Source organism: Bicyclus anynana, chromosome 12 (assembly GCF_947172395.1).
Source record: "Bicyclus anynana chromosome 12, ilBicAnyn1.1, whole genome shotgun sequence".
Lineage (NCBI taxonomy): Eukaryota > Metazoa > Arthropoda > Insecta > Lepidoptera > Nymphalidae > Bicyclus > Bicyclus anynana.
The window spans coordinates 8832311-8859132 of record NC_069094.1 but is presented as its reverse complement, the minus strand read 5'-3'; the positions used below and the strand labels follow the sequence as shown (position 1 = coordinate 8859132).

General features: G+C 32.9%; 1 protein-coding gene across 1 annotated transcript; it reads left to right on the top strand.

The window, feature by feature from the left end:
• Positions 1 to 4607: 4607 nt before the first annotated feature.
• On the top strand, positions 4608 to 25694 carry LOC112055115 (putative uncharacterized protein DDB_G0271606). Its single transcript, XM_024095119.2, has 2 exons — positions 4608 to 4770; positions 21972 to 25694. Exons 1-2 carry the CDS (start codon positions 4762 to 4764, stop codon positions 23679 to 23681), a joined length of 1719 nt encoding a protein of 572 aa, XP_023950887.2. The 5' UTR covers positions 4608 to 4761; the 3' UTR covers positions 23682 to 25694.
• The last annotated feature ends 1128 nt before the right edge of the window (positions 25695 to 26822 follow it).

Genomic DNA, 26822 nt, shown 5'->3' with positions numbered 1-26822 from the left:
ACTTCGGTTTTGTGTAATTCAACCGACAATCTCAACACGATTTTGGACAGCTCATAATATTTCACACGCCCATGAAATAATAAGACAATTAACTATTAAAAATAATTAAAACGTTCTTTTTAATTAGATGGGTATATTTCTATTCGATTTGATTGCAAACAAGATGAATAATGATGGGAGACACGCATCTTATCTTCATCTATTTCTTGCTACATGACATGTTCAATTCACATAGTGATTTGATATACGAAAATCAAGATGCTCTACTATACACACACAATATACCTACTTTAGCAAACAACACATTATGTACAACATATTACAATGTACCTATTCGTATCGTAAATATTACCTTCGCAATGTTTTCACAATGTTTAATATGTACACATAATTATGAAAATATAAAAATTATTCTTATTCCATAAATATTATAAATATATGTTGTTCACTCAATAAGTATTTAAATAAAATAATAATACAGTTTGTAATCTGGATTAACAGATATCATAATAATTAAATTTAGAATCTGTTCTATGTTATATCACAGAATACATGTTATATTCACACTAGTTGCCGAAACTACTAAATTATTTGTACATTTTAAAACAGACGCGGTGTATGTTTGTCTGTTTGTAATATAAAGAACTACTTTATGTGGTGCCAATGAGGAAGGTATTTTTTTGTGTAAATCGGTTGAAATACGATGCTACTTGTTGGAAGTGTCGGAAAACGACTAAAAGCTTTAATGGAAAATGCTGCCTAATCCAGTTATAAAACAAAAAAAAAATCAGTGCGTGGTGGGATATTCTTCCTATACCAATACGTGGATCGCGTACTGCCTATTCGTCTATATTTATTTTTCGAGATGATACGATTTTCATAGACTTTTTCGTGGATAACGTTGCAGTCATATTTACCAAAGTAAAGTAAACAATATAATATACCTAATAGAAAAATAAACACCCACAGGTACGATGTTTCTTCTAGTTGAATGGTAGAGTAAATGTAACTTTTAAGATTAAAAACTTTTAAGATAAAAGCTTTAACGATTAACATAACACGTACATCAGAAACGTGTAATGTAGGTAACTTAAGCCCTAACAAGTAGTTAGAAACCACATAACAAGCAATCGTTTAAGAATAACTACCCACACTCATTAATTAGTTATGGTTCTGGTCATTACATCTGACCACGGAGTGTCATGGTGCCGATGTATAAGAAGCTATTTAACGCAACTATAAATACTAGCGTCGCGTAAGTTATTGTTGGTGAAATTTTTTGTACAAACAGAAAATGTGCGTAAGTATATGTAAATGACGTGAGGAGAAAGCCTCATCATGACGAAACAACCATAAAGCGGTAAAAACAGATACCGCCGGTAGGTGCGGCATCGGTTTTTAATTTCGACGATTTGTCGTGCTTGTAACACATTGTTGCCTGCTTACTATTACATAAGTTGGACGATACATGAAGTTCATTCATAACTTGAGATTTGTGAAATATTGACCTGTTTATTTCTCTCTTTGAGATACTATGCGCGTGGTATATCTAAATTATTATTTTAAGTATACTTTGACGTTTGCAATTTTAGTCCACTTGTTTAAATAAATATTTAAAGTTATTCGGTACAATTGATTACATATCATATTTTATCGAATTATATTATAGTCGTTTGGAAAATTATTTTAGAAAGAACCTGCATTGGAGAAGAAATGTTCTGTTATATTTAACCTGTACCTATACTGCCTACTTTCGTTAAACACCTAGTGCACTCCACTGGACCAAAAGACAGGTCAGAGCTGAAACTATTGGAGAATGTTGAAACTATTTACTTTAGAAAATTATAATTCCTAAACTAATCTAGGTTGTATTAATTTAGGAATTATAATTTTTTTTATTCTCGTTTTCAACATAAACTTCTATTGAGTTTCAAGTTTGTATCGAAATACACATATAGAAAACAGCTTGTCACTTTACTGATTAATTCCGGCGGAATAGAACAAAGAACATTTGAACAATTACGTCCTCTAGAACAAAGTTTAGAATGACCCCAGTTAACCCAATCTATACGCCTGAAGATTGACAACACGTCAAAAGCAACAATTCATGTAACTTTTAGTAACATAAAAGATTAATTAATTCTATTCTCTTTAATGGCTTTTACTCATACAATTAAGTGTTAAAAATTACTTATCATGAATACACTTAAAAAGACACTTGCTAAGATTTATCTTGGAATTACAAGATAACAACTTGGTCTTGAGTTACTAAGAATAGGTATATTCTACGAATATTAAATACCTTTTGACTAAAGCATTGTCACAATCTAGTAACAATTAATGTTCTTACTAAAAGTGAAACTACATTTTAATTATAAATATTATTTTTAACATAACTACCGTTATACACGCGAGCGATAATTCGATATATTTTTTTTTGTGGAAACTAAAAAAATAGATAAACGATTTTGTAATCGTTTTCACTTATCCGAAATCCCATAAGCTTTCCAATTGTTCAAAAATGGAATTAAACACACAATATGGGGAAATATTTGCTTTGGTACTGTGTGTTTTACGTGTGAGTTCGGAGAGATGGCCATATTGTCGGAATAGAAAGTCTACGGATAGGAGACGCACCGACCGGTCGGCGCTTGACCTTCCACCTCCCTCTGTAATAGGCCGCATATTCATTCATCTTCCATCAGTGTAATCAAACCTTTATTTTTCAATTGATAAGAAACCCTTGTCACTTTATTACCATAATTTAGCTGGTGATTATTTTAAATCTCAAACGACATAGGTAACGCATTGAATTTTCAAACATTAAAACCAACATATACCTACTCTATTCAATTAATAAATTGGAGATAGATAAAGAAAGTTTGAAAGACAGAAACTTTTGTTGTCTTTCCACAGATAATATTAATCAATACCGATAAAAACACAAGTTAAAATAAAATAAGACTCAAAAGTTATTTTAAAAAAAAGCGAATGACTTCGTTTTTCTGAGTAGATAGTAGACGCGAACGCGTTGATGTCTTTTCTTAAGAAATGCTACATTAGAATTTGAAATTCTAAATACATTCGATTTAGAAGATTAAAAACATAATTGTACATTTATTTATGTTTCCAAAATTAATGTTTTATAAGTCGTTGACTTTTAATCATTTATGAATAAACGAAAGAAAGTAGAATATTAAATTAATATCTTCATAGTTATTGTACGTATATCTATAAATTGTATGAAATCCAATTATACAAATTGAGAACACTGACACAATGTTCTGTATATTAGGATGGCCACACGCTATCGACAATTTATTGCAATGATTAAGTACTATCTGTGTAACGGTATATCTATAATTAATATGTTTTGTTTAATATTATGACAATGGATTTCCTCTTACAACCAAACACTTATTACTTTTTCTGCCTACAATAAAAAATTACAATATTTTTTTATTATTCTTTACATATTATCATTTATTCTACTCGTATTCAATAACATAAAGATTAAGATATGTCGCTTTAACAAGCGACTGCTGATTATAGTAAAGTCAATCGCAGAATTTTAACTATAGAACATGAGGTAAATTAATGTCATTATTGTCCGCTGCCTTATTTAAGTATGTACCTGCATTTTTTTGCGTGATTTAAAACATGAATACTCGATTACGTTACGTAGGCGTGTCTAAAAGATATTGACAAAAATTGCGTTTCCATGTTCAACTGGCACTGAATGCTACTTCCATCCGGTGTTAACGACTCCTATAAAGCTCTACATAGTAGTTTCAATGTAGTTACAATGTTCTAGTAGAAATTCATATGATTAGTAAAGATGTTAAAATACGTACTAATACTTCATAACTTCTGATTTTTTTGTTTTTGTGTTTTTTATACATTATGGCACTACTTAATTTAAAATAATTGACAAATTTTTGGGAAAAAACAATTTTATCGTGTCAATGAAAAAGAGATGGGCAGAACCACTCTCTAAGGTCTTCTCCTCTGAGACTCAACATCGGCTTGGGCCATTCTGGAAAGGTATTTTGGCCTGAGTGTATCAGTCCGGGTGCCCCTGGACATGAGTCAAAATACCACGTTTGACGATTGTCCGGGGACGATGACGGTTCGATGCCCAGCTGGGCCGGTTGAAGCTTTCTTAATTTGTCCAGGTATGGCTAGTGGAAGGCTTCGGCCGTGGCTAGTTACCACCCTACCACCGACAAAGACGTACTGGCCTATCCAGTGTCGTATAGAAACAGAGAGAGTGTGAATTTTCATCCTCCCCCTAACAAGTTAGTTCGCTTCATCACTTACCATCAGGTGAGATTGTAGTCGAGGGCTAACTTGTAAATAATAAAAAAAAGAAAGTTCATATTTCATACCTTGACCCAGGTCTCAAACCTTACATCTGAATGAATCTAAAGCCGCATAAGCTCACCACAGGACCAATGACGCAATTCAAAAAAGCAATTTTCACACTGAATAAATACGCATTTAAAGTGTGTACCATTGCGTACACCGATTTCAATGAGAAATCTTACTAAGGTAGTATTCCGCGTATATTGAATCAATTGCCGACACACTGAGAATTTAGTAAACATGTATCAGACATGATATCAACACATGGTACAACTACAAGGGGATACGAGCCCAGTGGTGAGGGGCTGTTGAGAGCGCAGTGCACTTCGGTGTTGCGAGAAAGCCACAAGTGTGTTGCGGAGGAGTCTTGTTGAGAGTTGTGCAGTGACAGTCACCATGCGCCCGGTCAGTACCAGTGTTTGTTTACTTATATTATAGTAACTATAGTTATCTTACTTGGAGTAAAAGTTAACAATAGTCTCAGATTACAGAGCAGTTTTTCATGAGTTATTATTTAGGTGCATTATTTTGTTTTATGTAGTTCTAGAATATGCAAATTATAAATAAAATAATAGTTCGTATCGTTTTCAGATTCATAGCATAGGAATTTTTCTTTTTAAAGAAAATTTGCCATATCTTTTTTAATATGACCAATATTCCCATTATCCAACTAGTCGGGAAAGACTGTGCTAGGAATGGGTATGACAATAGACCAACGGGGTGAGGATCTAACCACCCCTCGTTGATGAGTCCAACCGCTCTTACCGTTGAGCTATATTGAGGCTTTAATTTTATCGGCATAAATGAATAAAAAAGTTATAGTATAAAAGTAAAGATGCAATATTGAATTATATAAGTGTATATTAACGAGGAGACATGAAAATTAAGTACCAGGTTATGATGAAAAATAAATAGGTGTAGCGTTTTATGGATTTATACAGTTATGATAATGATAATTAATGAAAATATAGTTATAGTAAGAAAAGTGAAGATATAGTTTTCAATTACATAAGTGTACATAATCAAAAGTGAGTGCTATGAACAAAAACAATGTTTACTATGTAGGTATGCACGTCTTATCTTATAAATATAAAATCATGAATGCACTTTCCCCATGACGCAATCTGCATGCGTGATGCGATCTGTTCCTTCACAATTAAGTAAGTCGCAAGAAAACGCGACCATTAAGGATTCATGCCTCGATCCGCAACTCTCAAACGTTAGTTGACTACTTTAGCAAAAATTATATCACCCTAGTAGTTTTCGTTTCACTTCATTTTGATGAATGCTTGAAGATCTTGCGTAACGTTCTTTCTGTTCGTCATAGGTACAAGTTAGCATTAAAAGCTTTACGAGAATGTGTGTGGGCGAGTTTTCAGTAATTTTGTTATACAGCTTAAGTAACCTACTAACGTAACTATGTTTGTAAACTTTTGTAAATTGACATCGTAATGGACTAAGGTTATGATACTTATTACAGTATAATCCCTTTATTTTTAAATTATGTAGGTACTTTCACTAAACTAAACATATCTATGCAAAGTCTAAACTTTTCGATTAAGTTTAACCTAAATAATTAATTTAGTGTTTATTTATGTGTGTACTACATATGTAGCTGGACACCGCCTATAAAACGATCAGTAGACATCACATACGATCAAATTTTAGTTTTTTTAATTCGGTTGAATTGTTTTTTCAGATTAATTATTAAAATTAAAAATTGATAGTGTCTAATGACACGCTTAGATCTGTATGCAGTGTATATTAGAGTTGTACCTATTATTCTACTTGCATATTCCCCTCATACATTATTTATAGATTAATTTAATTATATGTTTGAATAAGTAGACTACGAGTATACGAGACGGATCGGATCAACAATTTGTGAAATGCACAATTAATTTGATGGTAAAAACTAACCCCGATTGCCTTATATTAAATTAGTTAATGAGTTGTACATAAGTAAAAAAATGGACAAATAAATTAAAGTAATTGAATTTAAAACAAAGCTTATGCCTTAAGCAATAAAAGCATAAACCTACGCAAAGGAGGTCAGTTCAAACGACGATGTTTGTTAGCTTGCTATCAAAAACATAAAAGCGGTTATATAGAAGATCCTGTTATTATGAAACAGCTGAGAAAGAAATGTAGATAAATTAAAATACGCTATCGGTTTGATGATCCGTATGTATTATGCAACAAAACCAGTATGACATGTCGCCATCGCATCTGTAACCTATGCTCTCTAAAAAAGCGTTTTCTAGAAACCGTCAAATTAATTTAAACCTTTATTTCTCTTAGGTAGCGTATAATTTACATAGTGGTTATTTTTAAAAGATGTTATACAAGACAAGAACGACATGTACTACAACGATTATGTATGAGGTGTTTATTCTTGATGCTGTCAGATAAAGTATCACAATTCTGTATTTTTTTTGTTTTGTTATTCTTTGGTTGATAACTTAAAAGCTGGGTCGCCTTCAAGAAAATTAAATAACGTACGAATTTCATACAGGCTCAGTTATTTTAATTCTCCGAAAAGCATCGAGTTTGCGAATAACTCACCATACCTCATTTAGCAGTATATTTTGTTAAATACAGAAACGTTAACAAAAAATCAATGAATCGTACGAACGAATCAATAATCGGAAATGGCACGTTATCATAGTAAATATTGGATTAAATTAACACTCATTTAGAACTATCGACATGCATTTCTACAAGTTTCCGTAAATTTTGATTTTGACTCCTAAAAACATGTTATGTAATATTCAATAAGCAACGGAAGCAATTCTAGTTTCCGCTTGTAAGTGATTTAGAGTTAAATGAATGTTTCGACAGAACAGAAAAAAAAGATGCATTGCTGGTTCAATCGTGTCATCGTGAAAAGTGTAATGTTATTAAAAAATAAATTACTAAATAATTTTATTATCAATTAATTTTAATCTTCTCAATCCTCACTAATCATTAAGGTCATGATATGCATCTAAATAAAAATAGTAATTTATCAAAACTCACTATTTCTTTATTTTTACATCGCAGTACACTGACAATTTTTAGACAGAAAACCCGCAAGTAGTTCTTTAGGCTGGCATATTATTATCCCGCCAACACGTTTAGGAGGAGCGTGGTGGGTTTAAGCTCCATGTCAATTAAGAAGGAAAGCAAGGCTCTGCGGGTGTTAAAATAGGCTGGTAGTGATGATATTTAATCATTATTATCAGTTTCTTTAAATGCCTCTCTATAGGAGCAGTCCTCGTTCCGATTTTAGAGCTTAGTCTCACCACGTTACTCTAAAATGAGTTGGCGGGATGGATGATGCATAGACGCACAAGATATTGAATCTCTTTACCAATGACGTCGTTTATAGTACCGCTGTAAACTGTTTATAAACTGAGAATGGCGCATAATTTTGTTTGTCTAATTTATGTGCCAGCTTAGTATAGTAGATTTAATTCCATGTTCAGGTATTCTTAGTTATAAAATTCAAACAACAGCGTCACATTACCTGCGTCCTATTGTGGATATAACAAACTGTAAGCAACATCCGCTGAAAGAAATATGAGAGCCCTTTGCAATGTATTCTGTACATTAATAAGACAAATTAGTTTACAATTTTGAGTGTTGAAAATGTCGGTGTATGCCCACAACGCTGAGCTGCAACCTTTTTCAATGTAGTGCCAAACATGACATAGTGTTCTATGCTTTTGCTAGTAATAAATGCATACATACTTAACTATTAATACAAATATGTAAAAAACTTGGATAATGCGATATGTAGACTGCTGACATCTATCGAATGTTGCATAGTTCAAACTTTGATAAAAAGCAGAAACAATCGTACTAATATTATGAAGGCTATTATCAATTCGTATGTTATTCTTACGACAAAATATCATAAATTCCATTAATATTATAAACGCGAAAGTTTGTATGGATGTTTGTTACACTTTAACACCACAACTATTTAACCAATTTGGCTGATATTTAAAATGAAGATAGATAATATTCTGGAGTATACAATAGGCTACTTTCATCTCGGAAAAATCTTTGGTTCCCGTGGGAGTTGTGCGAAGTGAGTGCGGACGAATTCGCGGACCTCCGCTAGTATCACATTATTGTAAAAAATGCGTAATCGATTAATTTTATTGTTGCGTTGATATTTATTTTTGCCTGTAGGCAAGCCAAATTATTTTTTTATTATTGTAGGTGTAAAAGAATTATAGCTATGTACTCGTAAAAAACATCTTGTTTCTCATAAAACAAAAGCGGTTATTTCTAAAGTGATTTACATATCACTTAGCTTAACTATCGCCATTACAAAATGCATTAGTGTCGGATTCATCGTCGTGGGACAGTGAAAGCTTCCAGAAAACACAGTTTTTTACTTTAGATACATCTTACGACAATACTTGATTATGGTTTTCGTAATTATTAGTTCTTTATGTAACAAAATAGATATGAGTGATATAAGAGTAGATGTAATTAAAGTATTTACGGCTTAATAGGAAAACTTATCGGTTAGAACTGAAACGGTGAGAATAGCTAGACCTAGGTATAGTGGAAAACACTACCTAATCATATGTTAGATAGAGAGCATAGAATGTAAAAAATATTGGAAGGTCAAGCTCAAATTGTGGCTATTTCTATCTATTATAAAACAGAAGATACGAAGTGAAGCAAAGAAACGAGTAAATTTTCAATAATAGACTGTACCCTTTAAGTTTAGTCTAAGACCCCAAGAAAGTTTACTACCATCTACCAATACGCGTGGTATCAAAAGTGTTACCATTCATAAGCAAATTACTTACGTCCTCAATGTATAAAATAAAAAGTGTATCAGAAAAGTCTTTGGTTATATAAAGTAGGTATCCATACGTATTCATGATAAATTTCTTTTTGTATCAACTGATTTACAGATCATGGTTGCATTGTCTAGCATTTTCAATTGTTATACCCGATATATGTAATTATAATCCAGTGTGCACTCCACTTATACTTGTACCAATAGACCGAAAACATTATATATTCTAATTAAATCTAATCTTTATTTCATGTAAGCTTTTATAAAATCATTTTTGAAAATAAGTTACAGTTTTTTCGAGCAATTTCACTCGCGTAGTTCCCGTTTCAGCGAGATTACTGGGATAAAATATAGCCTATGACACTTGAAAATAACATGGCTTTTTGGTGGTAAAAGAATTTTTGAAATCGATTCCAGAACCTGACTACCCCGTTCAATACCATAAAGTTTGTATAATATTGGTAGAGATTTACCTAACTAATGCAAACGCGTTCTCGTTAAAATTAAACATTCCTCAGGTACATTAGTAGCCCGGAAGAACATTCGGGTAACCGTTAAATTTCTAGAGAAGCTTGCCTTAATTGCCGCGAAATTTTACAAATTGATGACTCAATACAGTGTTAAATAACAATAAGTGGGAGCGTGATAACTACGTCACTTACGACTTAACACACTTACCTTAATGTTACTTACATTTATCTCGCTGATCTTTTACTATTATGTATTTTGTGATTACTTGGAATTTTTTCCAATATCTTACAATGATATTGTCTGCTTAGCAGATAATAATTTCGCGCCGTGGCGAAAATCAGGGCTGTGTATTATGCTTTTATGTAGTGCACGGCATATGCTGAGCTGTACACCCTTTCTTTCTATGGGTTACAGACAGACATGCTGTCAGGGTAGGGTTACCGTCTGTAACTTTTAGAATTGAATAAATTTATTTTCTTTCTTTATTATATCTTACGTACACGTACTACCTACAAATAATACCTACAAATAATCTATCGCTCGTAATTTCTCCCACGTAAGGTCTGTTTTGTGTTAGTAATTTTGTTTGTCTACGATCAATCTCAAAGCATCATATCAGTCAATTAGTCCATCTAGTGGGAAGTCAACCAACACTGAGCTTTTCGGTGCAGGGGTTCCGTCGGCTCTTCAAACTATGTTCTTTCAATTTATTTTATGCTTTTAATTTTAATAAATGCACTGACTCCCGGTTTCTGATTCTTAATTATATTATTAGTATACAGATAGACTGTATTACGGTAGTTCAGTAGTGTGTTAGTGCAAAAAAAGTGTTGCGTAATTTAGTTCTTAGTATGTGATATCTACATGTATCTACAATCATACATCTTGTCATTCCGTCACCTACAACACGTTTTCGTGTCATCGCAATTTCTTTACCCACATAAGCTTCGTAACAATTATTATAGCTTGGCTTTACTGAACAATATTTATGTTCAAAAATTACAACGAAAAGAGAGTAGTTATCTAATCCAGAAACCAGCCAATATATAATCTATTGAAAAACTATATTTTTCAGTACCTATAAATGGAATATAATTTTTACATACTCGTCAAACGTACATATGTTATATAAAAGAGAAATTTAGTAGTAGGTAGTACATAGAAGTAATTAAAAGAATTAGTTTTAATGACTCTTAAGTGGTTCATCACAGAAACATTCACTTAATTATACCAGTTTTTTTCCGTAAAAATCATGGTACGTCGGTATAAAAGGTAAAATAAACAACCATTGAGATTTAATCTACTAATAGGTACATTATCATCACACCGTTTTTAATGATTAATGGATTTTTCTCTCGAGTAAAATAAGAAATTTGTAGCACGCTTCTCAAATGTGGCATTTGTGAAAACTAGGATTAACAACTTCATGATGTTTGCTAAGTGCATTAGTAAAAAGTGTATAGGAATGAAAGAACCTACATTTATTATGCAACAAAACGAAATGCATATCTAATTTCTAAATCTTTCCATGAAAGGCGTATGTATCATCATCTAAAATCCTTTAAGGATAATTGTGAGAATTTTATTTTTATGGCAACTCACGTATTCTACTCGGAAGAAGGTTTCATGTTTAAGTAACATTGTTATACGAATGCGACGACTTCGTGGAAAATTCCATTTTTAAGGAAGTCATATTATAATCATATTTTATTATGTACCTAGTTACTTTAGAATTTAAATTATCGCTCATGACTAAGGGCCCCGTGATCACGTGAGTTTTAACCGTGTTGCTTCATCATCATCATCATCATATCAGCCGATGGACGTCCACTGCAGGACATAGGCCTTTTGTAGGGACTTCCAAACATCACGATACTGAGCCGCCCATCCGACTCGCTCGGTGTTGTCAGTCCACCTAGTGGGGGGTCGGCCAACACTGCGCTTACTAGTGCGAGGTCGCCATTCCAACACTTTGACACACGCAGAGATACTCCTAACATAGCTCGTTCCATCACCTGCTGTGTGACTCTGAGCCTTCTTATGAGGCCCATAGTTAACGACCAAGTTGCTTAATCAATTATTATACCTAGTTACAATATAATCGGAGAGTGAATGAATGTGAAAATTTCCTCTTGTTTTTAACACTCAGAACGCAAATCACTTTTAGTTTATCGTGTGTACCAATGTGTATTTACTGTAGTGTGAAGCTTTTTAGGGTTACAAACGTACGTACAAAAAGGAACCCTTATTTAAATTGCAACTTTACAAAAGTTAAACGAAGTTTCGTAGCAGAGAAGATTCAACGAAATCTTTAAGACGGTCGGGAAAATTTTGAGAATATCAGAATTATGCTAAATTCATAAATCTACCTACTTCATTAAAACGCCACCTTGAATTTGAAGGATACATACTTAATTTATGCTACCACATGTATAGGATTCATCAAAATCAGAAAAATCTGAGTCTCTGAAAATGACGTACTATAACAAAAATAACAACACAAGTATAAAGATACTATAAAATAATAACATGGAAGAATTTACTATAAGAACAAGTACTAGGACTATAATTAATTTAACATATAATAATTTTTCGATATCATTGTTATTTTACGATACATTTATGCATCGTTTTATAAAACGTTATAATTTTCATGTAGATTTATTACTGCTATAAAAGTTACCCACTAAAACACATTCAAAAAGCAATTAAACACATTTATCACAACTGCTCTACAATTAAGTAAAATTACGTTATTTGATACAATGGAGAAACCAAATTTCGTATTCATTATTTCTTTTATACTGCCGCAACCTGCAATTCTGAAAAGTTTTACTACGCTTTATAATTTTACAGTAATTTTCCCGAGTTGAAGACACTTTTACTGGTACCTTACGCTAATTAGAAAACAAAATTGCCTTTTTTAATTTACCGCTCGGTAGTTAAACTTAAACGGCTGCTACATAAATTACTAGCTAATCCTAGAAAAATCGTAAGATTAAAATAAAACTGAAAGAAGAACATTTTCTTTCAGATTTTTCAACGATACCTACCTACATCAAAACACAATCACAATCACATCACATTACATAGTATAAAATAAAGTTATTTCCGCTGTATGTTCGCTTAATTTTAAGCAATTCAACGGATTTTAATGCAATTTTCAGTAGTACGTAGAGTGACGTAGGAGGAAGGTTTATATGTATAAAAAGTACATACATATTATAGTACAGAATATCCGAGATTTAAAAAGCGGAAGCACAGGGGCTGCCGGGCAATACTTATGGTCCCGGTTGGCAGTGATTGGCGGGCGCGTGATGTGCCAAAGATTATAGTTTAGCCTGTAGTATAGATTAATCATAATAATATTAGTATCCTACTATCCACATGCACAGTTACATATAAATAAAATTGAAGAGTATGTATGTTATTTAAAAACAGCTGTGCTATAGTTGTGTAAACGATAATAAAACACAAATGCGCTTTTTTTATTTTTGATTTTTCTATCTGTATGTCTGTTTATCCAAGATAATCTTTGGGTCGGCTGGATTAAATCGATTTAATAGGATTTCACTGGAAAATAGAGGAGGTTGTTGAGCAACATACTCATATGTTCTCGCGAGATTTGTTAAAATCTGAATTTGACGTGGACGAAATCGCTGGTGTACGCTAGTCTTAAATAATTTTCTACATAACATTTCAATCTTACGAAACCTTACAAATACGTTCAGTGTGATCGAGCCCTACTTTCCCTCAAAACCTGCTATATTTGCTAAACTCTTCGGCAAATATTATATTTTACCTACGTGTTACTTTTTCACAAATTCCTTACGTAATTATGTTATGGGATTATCATACAGATGATGCAGATTATGTAATGCGATGCTATACATCTGGCTTCATCATTGACATTCATCCACTCGAGGAGACTCGAGCTCAGCAGCGAGCCCAATATGGGTTGTTAATGATGATGATTAATGATAATGACGTTGCAGTAAAACAATAAATGATGGAAAATCCTTTATTTATTAACAAATCAAAATAGTCAGAAATTATTAGAATTCAAAATTGCTTACATTTTTGGTATTTGTTATGTAGGTGGTGGTTTTTGTTAAAATCATGCATTTTATAATGTAGGATGTATTTACTTGCCCATATCTTGATTATGCAATTGTCAATCAAACTAAAATTAAACCAGTCTAAAACTGATATTGTTATTTAATAAATGACCTTAATTTGGAAATTTTTAACATTGATCATCGTTTAAAAAAAAAAAGAAAACATCGTGTTTTGATAACTAGCAAGTTTAAGAAAACACATCCAAAATATTCATGCTTATTATTATCATCTCATAGCATAATCGAAATACATTAAAGCCAGCCGGAGAAGAAAATTGTCAAGGTCTGACAGCAGCTGACCTCATGGGAAATCGGAAAGTTGATGCAAATATAGTCTTAGAGCTAGTAGAACTGGATTATTCACAACAAAATTGCACACATTCCTAAATATACAAATGCACATAGGTACAATCTATGGAGAAAGTTACTTAAAATTTCAAGGCTCAATTAAACAATTGCTTTTAAGAAAAGATAGCTTTTACTTCACATCAAATTAAAAGATCTAACGGATTAAATGAATAGGCTCTCTATTTTCTATAACAATAAACATTTTGCTTTTTCTGATGCTTTATGTATTAAAGTACCTACTTACAACAACAAACTAAATCTGTATGAAGTAAATTGAGCTATTTGAAACTTGAGCTTTTGGTTTCGTCATAAATATTTACTAAATAATGAATAAAGTAATATATACGAGTACAAATTCTCGTACATATGTATAAGTTCTATCAATATTATTATTGTAATACATAATATAAATGAAAACGCATTATCAAAATCGGGTAACATAAAAAATCTATTACGTTTAATAACTTTGGACACTGATGTTTAAGTTATGTAGATACCTAAATTTACTTTGTTTTCTATAAACGACTAAAACGTATGGTCTGACATAATATTTTCTGTGCTTTTATAGTAATCAGGTAGAAACAAATTGGGTAATGTTTATAATAACAGCTCATTAAATTTAGATACGCTTCAACAAATGTACCTGGTTGTTCGCAATATCTCATTAGAGGCAGTAGCATTGTGTTCTTACGAGGGAAATATGCAATATTTTTATTGTGTTAGGTACATCTGATTACGATGCAGGTTCACCCATTGTAATCTTGGTCTAATTAATCCTGAAGTAAATCTGTTTAAACTTAAAACATAGTAAAAGCTAGTGTAGTTAAATGGCAAAAGTATCGCAATAGTCATCTATTAATATTTAAAACACAAGCATCAAAATACTTGAACCTTGCTCACGAGATTGGATTGGTCAGTCAACTGTTCCGGAGTTCGTTTCAGCCAATAGTCTTATAGAAAAGCTAGCTTTGACCTTTAGAAGCTTTCGCTTGGCTGTTGGATCAAGGGTCGGATATACTCGTAGAATGCGGTAGTCCTTGAGACAGCGCGTGTTCTGATGATCCTCAGTCTGGAGACCTGAATACCGGCCTTTAAGCCTAGCATTACACCGGAATCCATTTTTTGATAATTTTTTACAGTGTTTGTGAGTGTGAGTGAAATTTGTTCAAGCGTTACCAAAAAGCGTTAATCGTTACGTATAGTATAGGTATACCTATATCGTTACGTAAACTATAGTATATACGTATAGTATACGGTACCGTATACAGATTAAGATTACGCTGACGCTTCTTAGTAGGATTATTTTTAGTGACAAGAGTAAAGCCGCCAATAGTAACCTCATAAGACTAGGTATACGAGTATGTAGAGTAGATACAAAATCAGCATTCTGGAACTTTCTGTAACTTTAAGGTAAGGCGAGATAAACAATCAAACCCCTATCGTGTCTTCATACCTTATAGGAAACCTTATTTATAGTTCGTTTTATATATAAACTTAAGTTCCGGATTAACCGATAAGCAATATAAGGAAATGCTTTCGATCACGTCTTCGCTCACGAACTGAAGTTACTCTGCTTATTTACCTGTTGCGGAAAGTTGATAGGCACATATAACTATATGTATCTATCATACGAAAGTTTTTTTTTTCAAAAATAGCATGTATTAGCATATTGTAATAGTCTTGGCTGGTGGGAGGCTTCAGCCGTGGCTAGTTACCACCCTACTGACAAAGACGTTCCGGTACGATGTCGTGTAGAAACCGAAAAGGGGTGTGGATTTTCATCCTCCTCCTAACAAGTTAGCCCGCTTCCATCTTAGACTGCATCATCACTTACCATCAGGTGAGATTGTAGTCAAGGGTTGACTTGTAAAAAAATAAAAAAAAAACACAGAAAGTCCCATACATAACTGATCTAACTTTTTCAACCCCTATCTGAAACTAATTTGATAAGTTAAAAAAACCGTAGGCTAACCTAATTTTTGATATTCCATTTATTCCGTTTATTCAGTGAAATCTATTAATATTTATCGGACACCTTATACAGAGATATTCCAAATTTAGGAAGTGATATTTATTTCACTATGAATATTTCAAAATTTTATAAATAGATACTGTAATACTATTATGAGTTGGCCATATGTGTCTACGTGTGATTTGAGACCCGAGCGCATACGAAATCGCTGAAAATTCGCAGGAATTCGAGAAATACACCATTTACGCAATGGCTGCTTCGCATCATATATAGGTACATGGTTTTGTAGTATACCGCTTATTGAGGAACTTATTGTTTTATCGCCCATAAAATATAGCGCCATTGTGAGAAATATTTAACACTTTCACTTATGCGCAAATGCAATAGACGGCACCAATAACGAGAGTTATGTTGATATTAGTTCCTCAATAGGCAACAGTTAAACTTATTTCTTTCTTATAAAATAGTAGATCTAAGCATAGGTACTTGTAGAAAATATTATTTACATAATTATTGTAAATGGTGTAAAAACTTGCTTTACTAAAACAAAGGGCACTTCAATATCTAGGAAAATCTAACTCGGTTTTTTTAACTTTGAGAAAATAATACCTACTTGTAGAAATTATAAGAAGAAGCCTGTAGTCTAGTAGTAGGACATCACAGTCTCGCTAATCTTATCACGTGCTAATATGAATCACACGACCTGCGAAGTATTGCTCTTTGATAAGCTATGGTTTTCCACTAACACATAATGTGGATAATCTGCTTGTTCTGTCAACCATTCCTATTAAACAATTTTAGTAGATAAATACAAAAAAATTAAGATAGATGGAATTATACTTATTCTTATTTAAGAAATTAAATATCACGTGTCTCAAACGGTGAAGGAAAACATCGTGAGGAAACCTGCACATCAGATAATTTTCTTAATTCTCTGCGTGTGTGAAGTCTGCCAATCCGCATTGGGCCAGCGTGGTGGACTATTGACCTAACCCCTCTCATTCTAAGAGGAGACTCAAGCTCAGCAGTGAGCCGTATATGGGCTGATAATGATGATGATGATGATGATAATACTTATTCTAATTGCGCCGAGAATATTTTGAATTACCTACTATAATTGAAAATTACAATCTAACATATAAAAATATATGTTAATAATAATCCGACTTGTAAATTGAATGGAAAAATCAATATCACTTGATACGTATTTAATTCAGCAGTTTTATCATATCTCACAGGAACCACGGGGAACTGTGGTTATGCAAACCATTTCATAAGAAACAAAAAAATTAAAAGTCTATTAAACATTTGAAATCTTAATAATATTATGAGTAACGTCCATGCGTTGGTGTCCGTTGAAGCTCGAGGCGATTATTGCTCTTATAAAAATTATTATTATTAAATTAGGCTCCTCGACCTAATCTTCAACAGACCTTACACAATACATATTCCCATAAGTTGTCGAGAATAATGAATTGTGCCTATCATTATTAATATTAACTGATCGCAGTGTTCTCAGAGTTGTTTCATTACAATTAGCGGACGGTGAGGTACAGTGTAAGTTGTCAGTGCGATTTGATATCGTTTGTAAAAGGTTAATCGTCTATTGATCTGTACCGTGATCTACGCAAAGCTAATTTATAAGTTACGTTATTTATAAGCTAAGCTGTATTTACGTTTATTGATAGTATGGTAATTTGGGCTATCCAGAAGATCTAGGTTTTTTTTTATTCTTTACAAGTTAGCCCTTGACTACAATCTCACCTGATGTAAGTGATGATGTAATCTAAGATGGAAGCGGGCTAACTTGTTAGGAGGATAATGAAAATCCATACCCCTTTCGGTTTCTACAAGGCATCGTACCGGAAAGCTAAATCGCTTGGCGGTAGGGTGGTAACTAGCCACGGCGGAAGCCTCCCACCAGCCAGACCTGGACCAATTAAGGAAATCTCAATCGGCCCAGCCGGGGATCGAACTCAGGACCTCCGTCTTGTAAATCCACCTTGCATACCACTGCGCCACGGAGGCCGTCAAAACCCGTAAACCGTAATATTTTAACTGTGAATAAAAATTACTGAGTAGTTAATAAATAGATCATTAGACAGGTACATATCATTGCATATTAGACTTCCCTTTACCTTTTTTTTTAGCTCCGACGAATCCAGTTTATTTGATCCATTATGCTAAATTGAGAAACGAATCTCTTTTGATTAATGTTTTTGTAGTACGTATTTTTTTATGTATGATAAATAACTATCTCAATAGAAACATAATATTACATAACAATATTTTAAACATGATCAATATTCTCCTTTTCTTCTACATCTTACTCGTAATAGCTCCACGCAGAGGTTAATTTGTAGGACATGAACACGAAATCCTTCCTTGAATCTAAAGTAATCACTTTTCACCTTTGTAAGAGATATGAATCGTTGTTGACAATGCCATGTCTTATGTAATTTGAGCCATTGTGTGTATATAAGTGACAGTGTTGATGTCAGGCCTCAGTTAAGCAAACCCACTGACAAAGCCTTCAATGATTCCAATAAGAACTTGACTAAATGTATTGGCAGAATTATGGATGTTGTGTCAACATCTGAACTTTGAACTGCAAATTTTATTTATGCATATTTGGCATGAATTTGTTGTAATCTCCTTGCATAAGAATAACAAATTATAATTATAACGTGTAATATAGGTAGGTATATTTATTTAAGTCCTTAAAGCCTACACGCTTTCTCCAGTAAATTTTTTACACTAGTTAGTGAATAATATATAATAGGTATCTCTCTTAAAAATAACATAAAAAAAACAAAATATTTCCAATTGTAGGTACCACCTTTGGTTGCATAGATAGTAGGTAGTAGGTACCTAATTAGTAGTAAATTACTTAAACTGTATATTTAAATTATCGTTGTAAATGGGTTTATGTAAGAAACATTTAAATTTTAACAAGTAAGTATACCTAACTAGGTATAAACACAAATTTCAATAAATTAACCTATTTGATAATACGTATAATTATGTAGTATTATAAAAGATGGTTTTTATGTAGGTGGTAAATAGCGTATAGAGTCTTGAATTTTAAGTGTCACGCAAAATAAGCATTGGGCGAGATTTCATATCAGTGAGAACGATCGAGAAAGGTGACCTCCGGTCAACTGAGTGTTTTCGATTTGCACGAAAATTTCTCCGGCAATTTGTAAGTTGCAAAATGAAGTTACTTATCCATTTATAGGGAACCAGTCATGTTGTAGGTACCTAGTAACTAAATAATATAGGTAAGAGCACCTTACTACTTAGTAGTTAGAAGGAAAACTAGGTCACCTAATGTTTTGTACACATCAACGTAAGAAAGACAGAAAAAAAACACAACGACAAGAAAAATGTATGAAATAACTCAGGAATAACTTTATTCTAAGAGTAGCCGACGCCCCGCGGTTTCACTCGCGTAGTTCCCGTTTCCATGAGAATTCGTTATCAACCCATATTCGGCTCACTGCTGAGCTCGAGTATCCTTTCAGAGTGAAGTGGTTAGACCACCACTTACCTACTCGTAAATTTACTCGTAATCCGTAAGCATATTAATGTTTACGATTACGAGTACGTAAGTTACAATATTAAACAACTAAATTCGTCGGCAAAGGCTAGTACGTAATAAGGTATTTAAACTTATTATCAAATCTAAGGAGGTGAAAGTGTGAAGATGGCCGCAATTTGCTACAAGCCTAATTGTAATAATGATTATAAATTATAGGACGGCGCGTATTGTTGACTATCGGCCACATGTGTTGGTATTTATTAAGTCATATTGTTCTCGACGCTTTATTGTACATACTTTCGAAACATGTGCTTATGTGTTCAAGTACTCGTGATTTTAATTTAAAGTGGGTCAGAAACAAACTTTGTAGGAAGCTCTTAAAAACTACTTACGAGATTAATTTATTTATTTTAATACTACCTGCTTCAAATGTAATAATTATATTAGCATTTTGAAAATATGGAATACTGTACAACTTTGGGGACTTCATGCTTAGGACCGATCTGGTAATCCAATACGGATTATAGATGGTAGTTTGTCTCTGTAACGATAGCTATCAGATATTATATCAGATATGATAATGAACAGGATTGACGCTAACATAATTTCATATATCTAATGACTACTACTTTAACCACCAACTTCCGAACATTTATTTATAATCACTTTATTTGTACACCTCAATATAAGGAGATAAAACAAATAAGACAGAAAAAGTAAAGAATTAAAAATCAAATAAGACAGAAATAGTACAGAAGTAAGTTACAACAGCGCTACGTAGCTAATTTCACTTTTGAGGATTTCACGTAATGAAGAAAAGACCAAGCGACGCAGGGGTTCCTCCTACTCCTCGTGTAGCTCTACACATATTAGCAATCACCTCGTAGCTTTCAATACAAAGCCTGCGTGTTTTTTAATATGTAAAAAAAACGATATGAAATATAAAAAATTACACAATACATTAAAAATTTCAATACCGAAATTCCTATTCCTACATCGCTATCATTACAAACAATTATTACTTATGAATAAGTTTTTAGTACGTTTCGTTTTTCTTAGTACATTTCGTTTTTAACACGAATATCACTATTCGTCTATTAATAGACTAGGTACAATCAAAATTGATACAATCGTTCCCATAAATAAACAAAGCACAAAACAATGTGGAATCGTGACACTAATCTGAGAAGACGGATTTTTGTTAGACCTAGTGCCTACCTAATGCTCGTGAGATTATCAAGAATTTATATTGCAACTACTTAAATAGATAGATAATTGCATTCAAAATCTAATTCTTTATTTTTAACAAATTATTTCGTCAATCTAATAAGTATTCAAACAATGAAATTTTCTAAATGTAGATTGTAATCAGAGTATTTTGAGTAAGATCTGGAGTGAAGATCTTACTAAAATTTCATTTAATATTCCTTTTAATGATTATGAATTCTAGTAGATGCATTGTGTGAATAACATAATAAAGTCAAATCATATTATGAGTAGGTATAGGTATAAGAAAAAGTACATAATAGTTAATTTTAATAAGCAGTGTAATATAAGGTGAATGTAAGCTGTAAAATGACTTGACTAAAGAATGATGGTAGTTGAAACAGTTCGTGCAGCCTGAGGAAGACACTATTGCACAACTGTGTAGTGGCAAGAACCTCTGCAACGTTCCACATAACACGAAAGAATTTATTGAAGTCAACTAAACATTATCGTGGAATCGTGAAAGTATCTACTTACATAAATATACTCGTATATGTTTAGCGGATAAGAAAATCATTTCGATAACGAGCATCTTGCTTGCATTGATTTGCGCCAATTGACAATTAAACTACTGTAGGAAATAGTAGTCTGATGCGGATATGACGTCGCTCGATCTCATGTTGGCTCGTGCCGACATAAGTTACCGCGACTTATTTCCGTAAACCGTGGGGAGTTAGAGAGAAGTAGCGATCGATTGGCGGGAACGACTTGTGATGTAAGGCGCTCGTCGTACGGTCAGCTTCAGTATCCTTAAGGCTCGTGGTATTTTTTTGTTGTGTAATTCTTTATGGGTTACTTGGAATAGGTGAAGAGTGACTTGAGTGGAAAAGGGGAGTGTTAGTTAACTGTCAAAGGCGCCTTTAACCCTACACACAACGTTCACAAGTGCGTGACTCTACTCAAGTGCATTCTCTTTCATTCTAGAGTCTTGTTTTGGTTACAGTTTGATTTGTTAATTAAGTTGTCCTGACAAATATTGTGAATCACAGCCTTTGTTCGACTCCGGTTTTCTTATTTTTGGAATCCACTTCTGAGTCTGCTAAAAATACATTAAATTTTATCAATACTTTTTTTTTTACTTTTCAGGTGCTGGGAATTATTTTTTTCGTCATGTTATCTCTCGCCGTCGGCCAAGAGTTAACTAGTCCAGACGACATTAACGACAAAACGAATACTGTTGATCCGCCGCCTTCTGTTCGTCTAGATCCTTACATTAGAAAAGCTTTGTTGAAAGCGCTTACTGACCTTGAAGATAGTGAAGGTTTTCACGACGCGGATACGACAGATGCAACACCACCCTTTGAGTCAGAAACTTCGAACACCAGTGAAGACGCAACACCGAGAGAAACTGACAAAGATAATATACAAATTCATTCTTTTGTTGTTAATGGACAAGGGGCATTCGACAATACTTCCAATACAAATCCAACAATAATTGATGATAAAATATCAATTTTAGGCACAACAGTTGGAAATGTGGAAAATTACGTTACAGCCAGTCTTCCAACACAAGCCACGTTTAATGAAATTTTCCAAACGAAAGAAAGTGGCATTAATTTGCAGCAAATTCGAAGCATACAAAGCACAACTAAATCTAAAGATACCGCACACGTGAAATATGCTACTTTAAAACCAAGAAGCTCGATAAGTACTACTACTACCACTACTACAACTACAACGACAACACCGAAACCAACCCATAATTCTGACGGAGAGAACATTGAAGATGTTGATAAAAAGGATGTCCAAGTTTTCCAAGCTCCTTTAGTTGCAGCTTTTACCGTACACCAAGACGCACACGGCATTCCAAAAAAAGTTATACCAATATACCAACAGACTACTAATCAAGAAATTTTAAAAGTTTCACCTACAACAAATGTATTTACTCAGAAGCTACCTATAGAAAGTTTTCCAAATATACCTTCAACAGAGTTTATAAATCAGCAATTAACATTACAAAAACAGTTGGAAGAAAAGCAAAGGATTCTAGAGGAGCAACTTCGATTTTTACAAATACAGCAACGTCAGCAAGAAGAGTTGCTTAGAAATCAGCAACTTCTTTTACAGCAAAAAGAAGCACTAAGACAGCAGTCCTTGTTTGAACAAGAACAATTGAAAAGACAGCAACTTTTTGCTGAACAACAAAAGTTTTCCTCTAATCAGTTAACCAATAAATTTTCAGTGCATAAAAGCATAGCACAAAGTATATTAAATCAAAATAGCGCTATTCGTCCACAAAAATCACAAGTATCAATACAACCAAGCTTGTCTTTTGATCAATCCAATACTTTAGCTGCTCACCAGCAGTTGCCCAATAAAGAAGCAGTAGATTTTCTTATTAATTTACGTAGACAACATCCAGACCAATTCCCTTTGCAAGAAAACCATCTTCCACAAGGGATAAGCAACTTTTTGCAGCCTAACCCCATTCAGAGTTTTAATCAAGCTCCGATTACACAGCTCAGTAATCAAATAAGACCGACTGATGAACAGTTGAGTCAAAAACATGGAAACCGAGTATTTCGTCATGAAAGTGGAGTAGGAAATTTCGGTCTCAATAGTCCAAGTTATAACCGATTCAATGATGCACCTTTTAGGAATCACTTTTTACCAGCAAATAGATTCAATCCTGATGCGGAATTGAAGCAGTTGTTATCACAAACTAATCTTAACTCAAGAGCTCACGAAGATTTGAATATTGTATCTAAAGTGCTGTCCTTAAACCATGGAATTCCGATAAATGTTTCAAACAGACTAACATTCGATAATCGGAGACAAAAAAGAACTTCCACGTGACTTAAGAGTGGGGCCAACTATTTTGCGATATAGTGAATTGATACCTCAGGAATTATTAGGAGGTACCTATATTCTTTAATTAGATAGAAGTAATTATTTAAAATACTTGTGGAAAGAGTACCTGTGAAAGTACGAGATTATCCCCTCTGTTAGTCTTAAAAAATTACGTTTAATATTAAGTTCTTAGAATAATGACAACATGCAGCATTTGGATTTTTCACCTCAAACCTGATACAATCCAAAGAAACAATCAATTTGGCTTATTGATTTTACAGTCAATCGTTTATATAGATATTATTTTGATAATGAATTCGTAGACAATAGTATTGATTAGCGTTAATTTATTTAAATTTTTAAATCTAAGCAGATGATAACTTGTATGATCAATTTTGTATGATGGTGTAAAAATTAATTTTATCAATAACCTACTTCAATTATGAGCAGATGGATAAAAAGGTACTCGTTGTTTGTATCGATTTTGGTTTAATATTAAGAACTATTTATTTTATATAATGTTATATGGCCATAATTAAGTAGTTAGTTAGAAAGTTATTCAGTAGGAAACTATAAAAATAAGAGAGTTAGTAACTTAAGAGTTAGTATTAGTCATTTAATGAGGTATTTACTAATAAAAGTTGTAGAAAAGGCTCTGCCAAGAAAGAGCCACCGGTAAAACACTTTATTAGATACATAACTCTATAAGCAATGGTATGTCTTACAATAAAGATGTGAATGAAAGCGGCAAATGATACGTAGACTCGATTGTAGAAGTGTGGTAATTCGGTCCGGAGCACCTTGAGGCCTTAAGGCACCCGCGACTTGAACCGCAAAAAATAATGTGTTCACATTATTTTTATTGTTTTAAGAGAAAGAAAGTTTTTTCTTCCCCATCTTAACCCTATTATATTTTACCAACTTCAGTGAAAATTTTTCATTAAAACTTTCAATCCAATCCCAATAACGATTTGACGAATTTGTTACGAACTATTTCATTCGCCCCAGTTTCATATTCAAATGTAGAATTCAGGTGACCGCGCATACGTACATCATTTGGTTATCTTCATTCATTCTTTATTTCAATTCTATAAACACAACATCATATTTTAAATAGCTTTTGTTTTTTATTATTGTACAAATATTCAGTATCTAATAAATATATCAGTTCATCGTTGTATTTACATTTATATTCAAGTATGTCGATAATTTCTCCAGTATCCCAACCAATTTTAAAAATATGTAACATACCTACTCGCAAGTAAATGTTTAGTGTGGTTCACAGATCACTATAGACTAGAAATGTGGTTTGTTTATTGACTGTGGTGTGTCCTAGGACGAGAATTTGTTTTCGTTGTATGCTCATATGTACAAGAAAGATTATTTTTTGTTCAAACTGTGCAAATATTTTTAACCCTTAACGTTCTACCCTATATTTCTGTCCTTTATTAACTTTCCTGAAGTCTCAGGACAGGCGAACCATATTTGTTTACCAAAGCCGAACGCAAATACGAATCTACTACCTGCATACTGCCTATCACCGGTGGCGAACCGTTTCGTTTCGTTGCCCGCTCTTGGATTGGCCATCAATAGTTTCATATTTCAAAACTAGAATTCAGTTGACCGCGCATCATTTGGGTATTTTCATGCATTCTACATTTCAATTCCATAAATTCAACATCATATTTTTGATACCTTTTATTTTTAACTAACGGACCCGATAAAGCTTCGCTTTGACTTATGTGCACTTCTTCCGTTATCCCTACTCTACACTACTCAACGCCTGCCCTACTCCTACCCTACCCCTACTCTACCCCTACCCTACTCATACCCAACCCCTACTTTAAGGGTTAATGTTTTGTACTAATAATTACTAAATTACTAGATAGATTTCTATAGCTGTCTATCTACTATATTTTTAATTTTAAGAGGGTAAGAACCTATAGTTAGGCATTGTGTATAGCCAATTATTGTGGTCAATTACCAATGGATGTAAATATATTAAGTTTTATGAACATGTTTTTTTTTTTTATTTTATTGCCTTTGCCCTATACTTTATTGCCATACAAACAAGAACAGCCAGCAAGCGTGCTACGCTTGGTTAAATAGGTACTTGTCAACTAGTGATGTTTATATTTCTTTCGAAAATTAAACAAAGAATATTGTAATAAAGGTATATTTAGGTACATATCATATCATATCACACTAATATTATAAAGGCGAAAGTTTGTGTGTAAGTGTGTTTGTTCCTCTTTTACGCTGCGGCTACTGAAGCGATTTGGCTTAAATTTAGAATGGAAATAGATTTTATTCTGAATTAAAGTAGGTAATATACGTTTGTACATTTTTTTTGTTTCTACAAAAAAAATATACGTTTGTACATTTTTTTTGTTTCTACAAAAAAAATATCTTACAGTACTTATACAATAACTGTCTGTAACGATCAACATCATCTATCTAGTGTACTTAATGACAAATGGCCATTTATGATTTGAAATATTAATATACGACTAAATAACTTAGGCCGGTAGGTCTACAGGGTGATTCGGTCTTTAGTGCGGATATTTTTTTTCGTGGTTCTGTATCATTAATAGAATATAAATCTACAAACAGTTCGATACATTTTATGTATTTTTTTTTTTTAATTTATGTCTCTAAAATAACAAAATAATGTACATATTATTACATTAATTATTAACTGTTTATCTGGCAACCCCACAGTTGCAGTGTGAAAGTATATTGCATTAACCAGTGTAGGATTTTTATTAATTAAGCAAATAGGGAATTATATTCAATAAATTCAATAAAACAAATAATCATTTAATACTCACCGGGTGCAATTTTACAATTTGCAATGTGTCGATGTGAATATCTTCTATATTTCTCATCCCAAATAAATATATAGGGTAATAGGGTATAAATATTTCATAAGCCGGATCTAGTACTATAAATTTACTTTAATCGATATCTTATACTAGGGCCTGAGAATCGTTAATCGGTGTTAATAATTCGATTACACATTAACATAATAGCAATCTCTATTACGGTACTTTATAAACTGAAGACATGGCTGTACGGTATAATACCTTTGCTGTTTCCCTATGAGAAAGAGTAAGAAAAAAATCTCTATTATCTATTACGATTTAC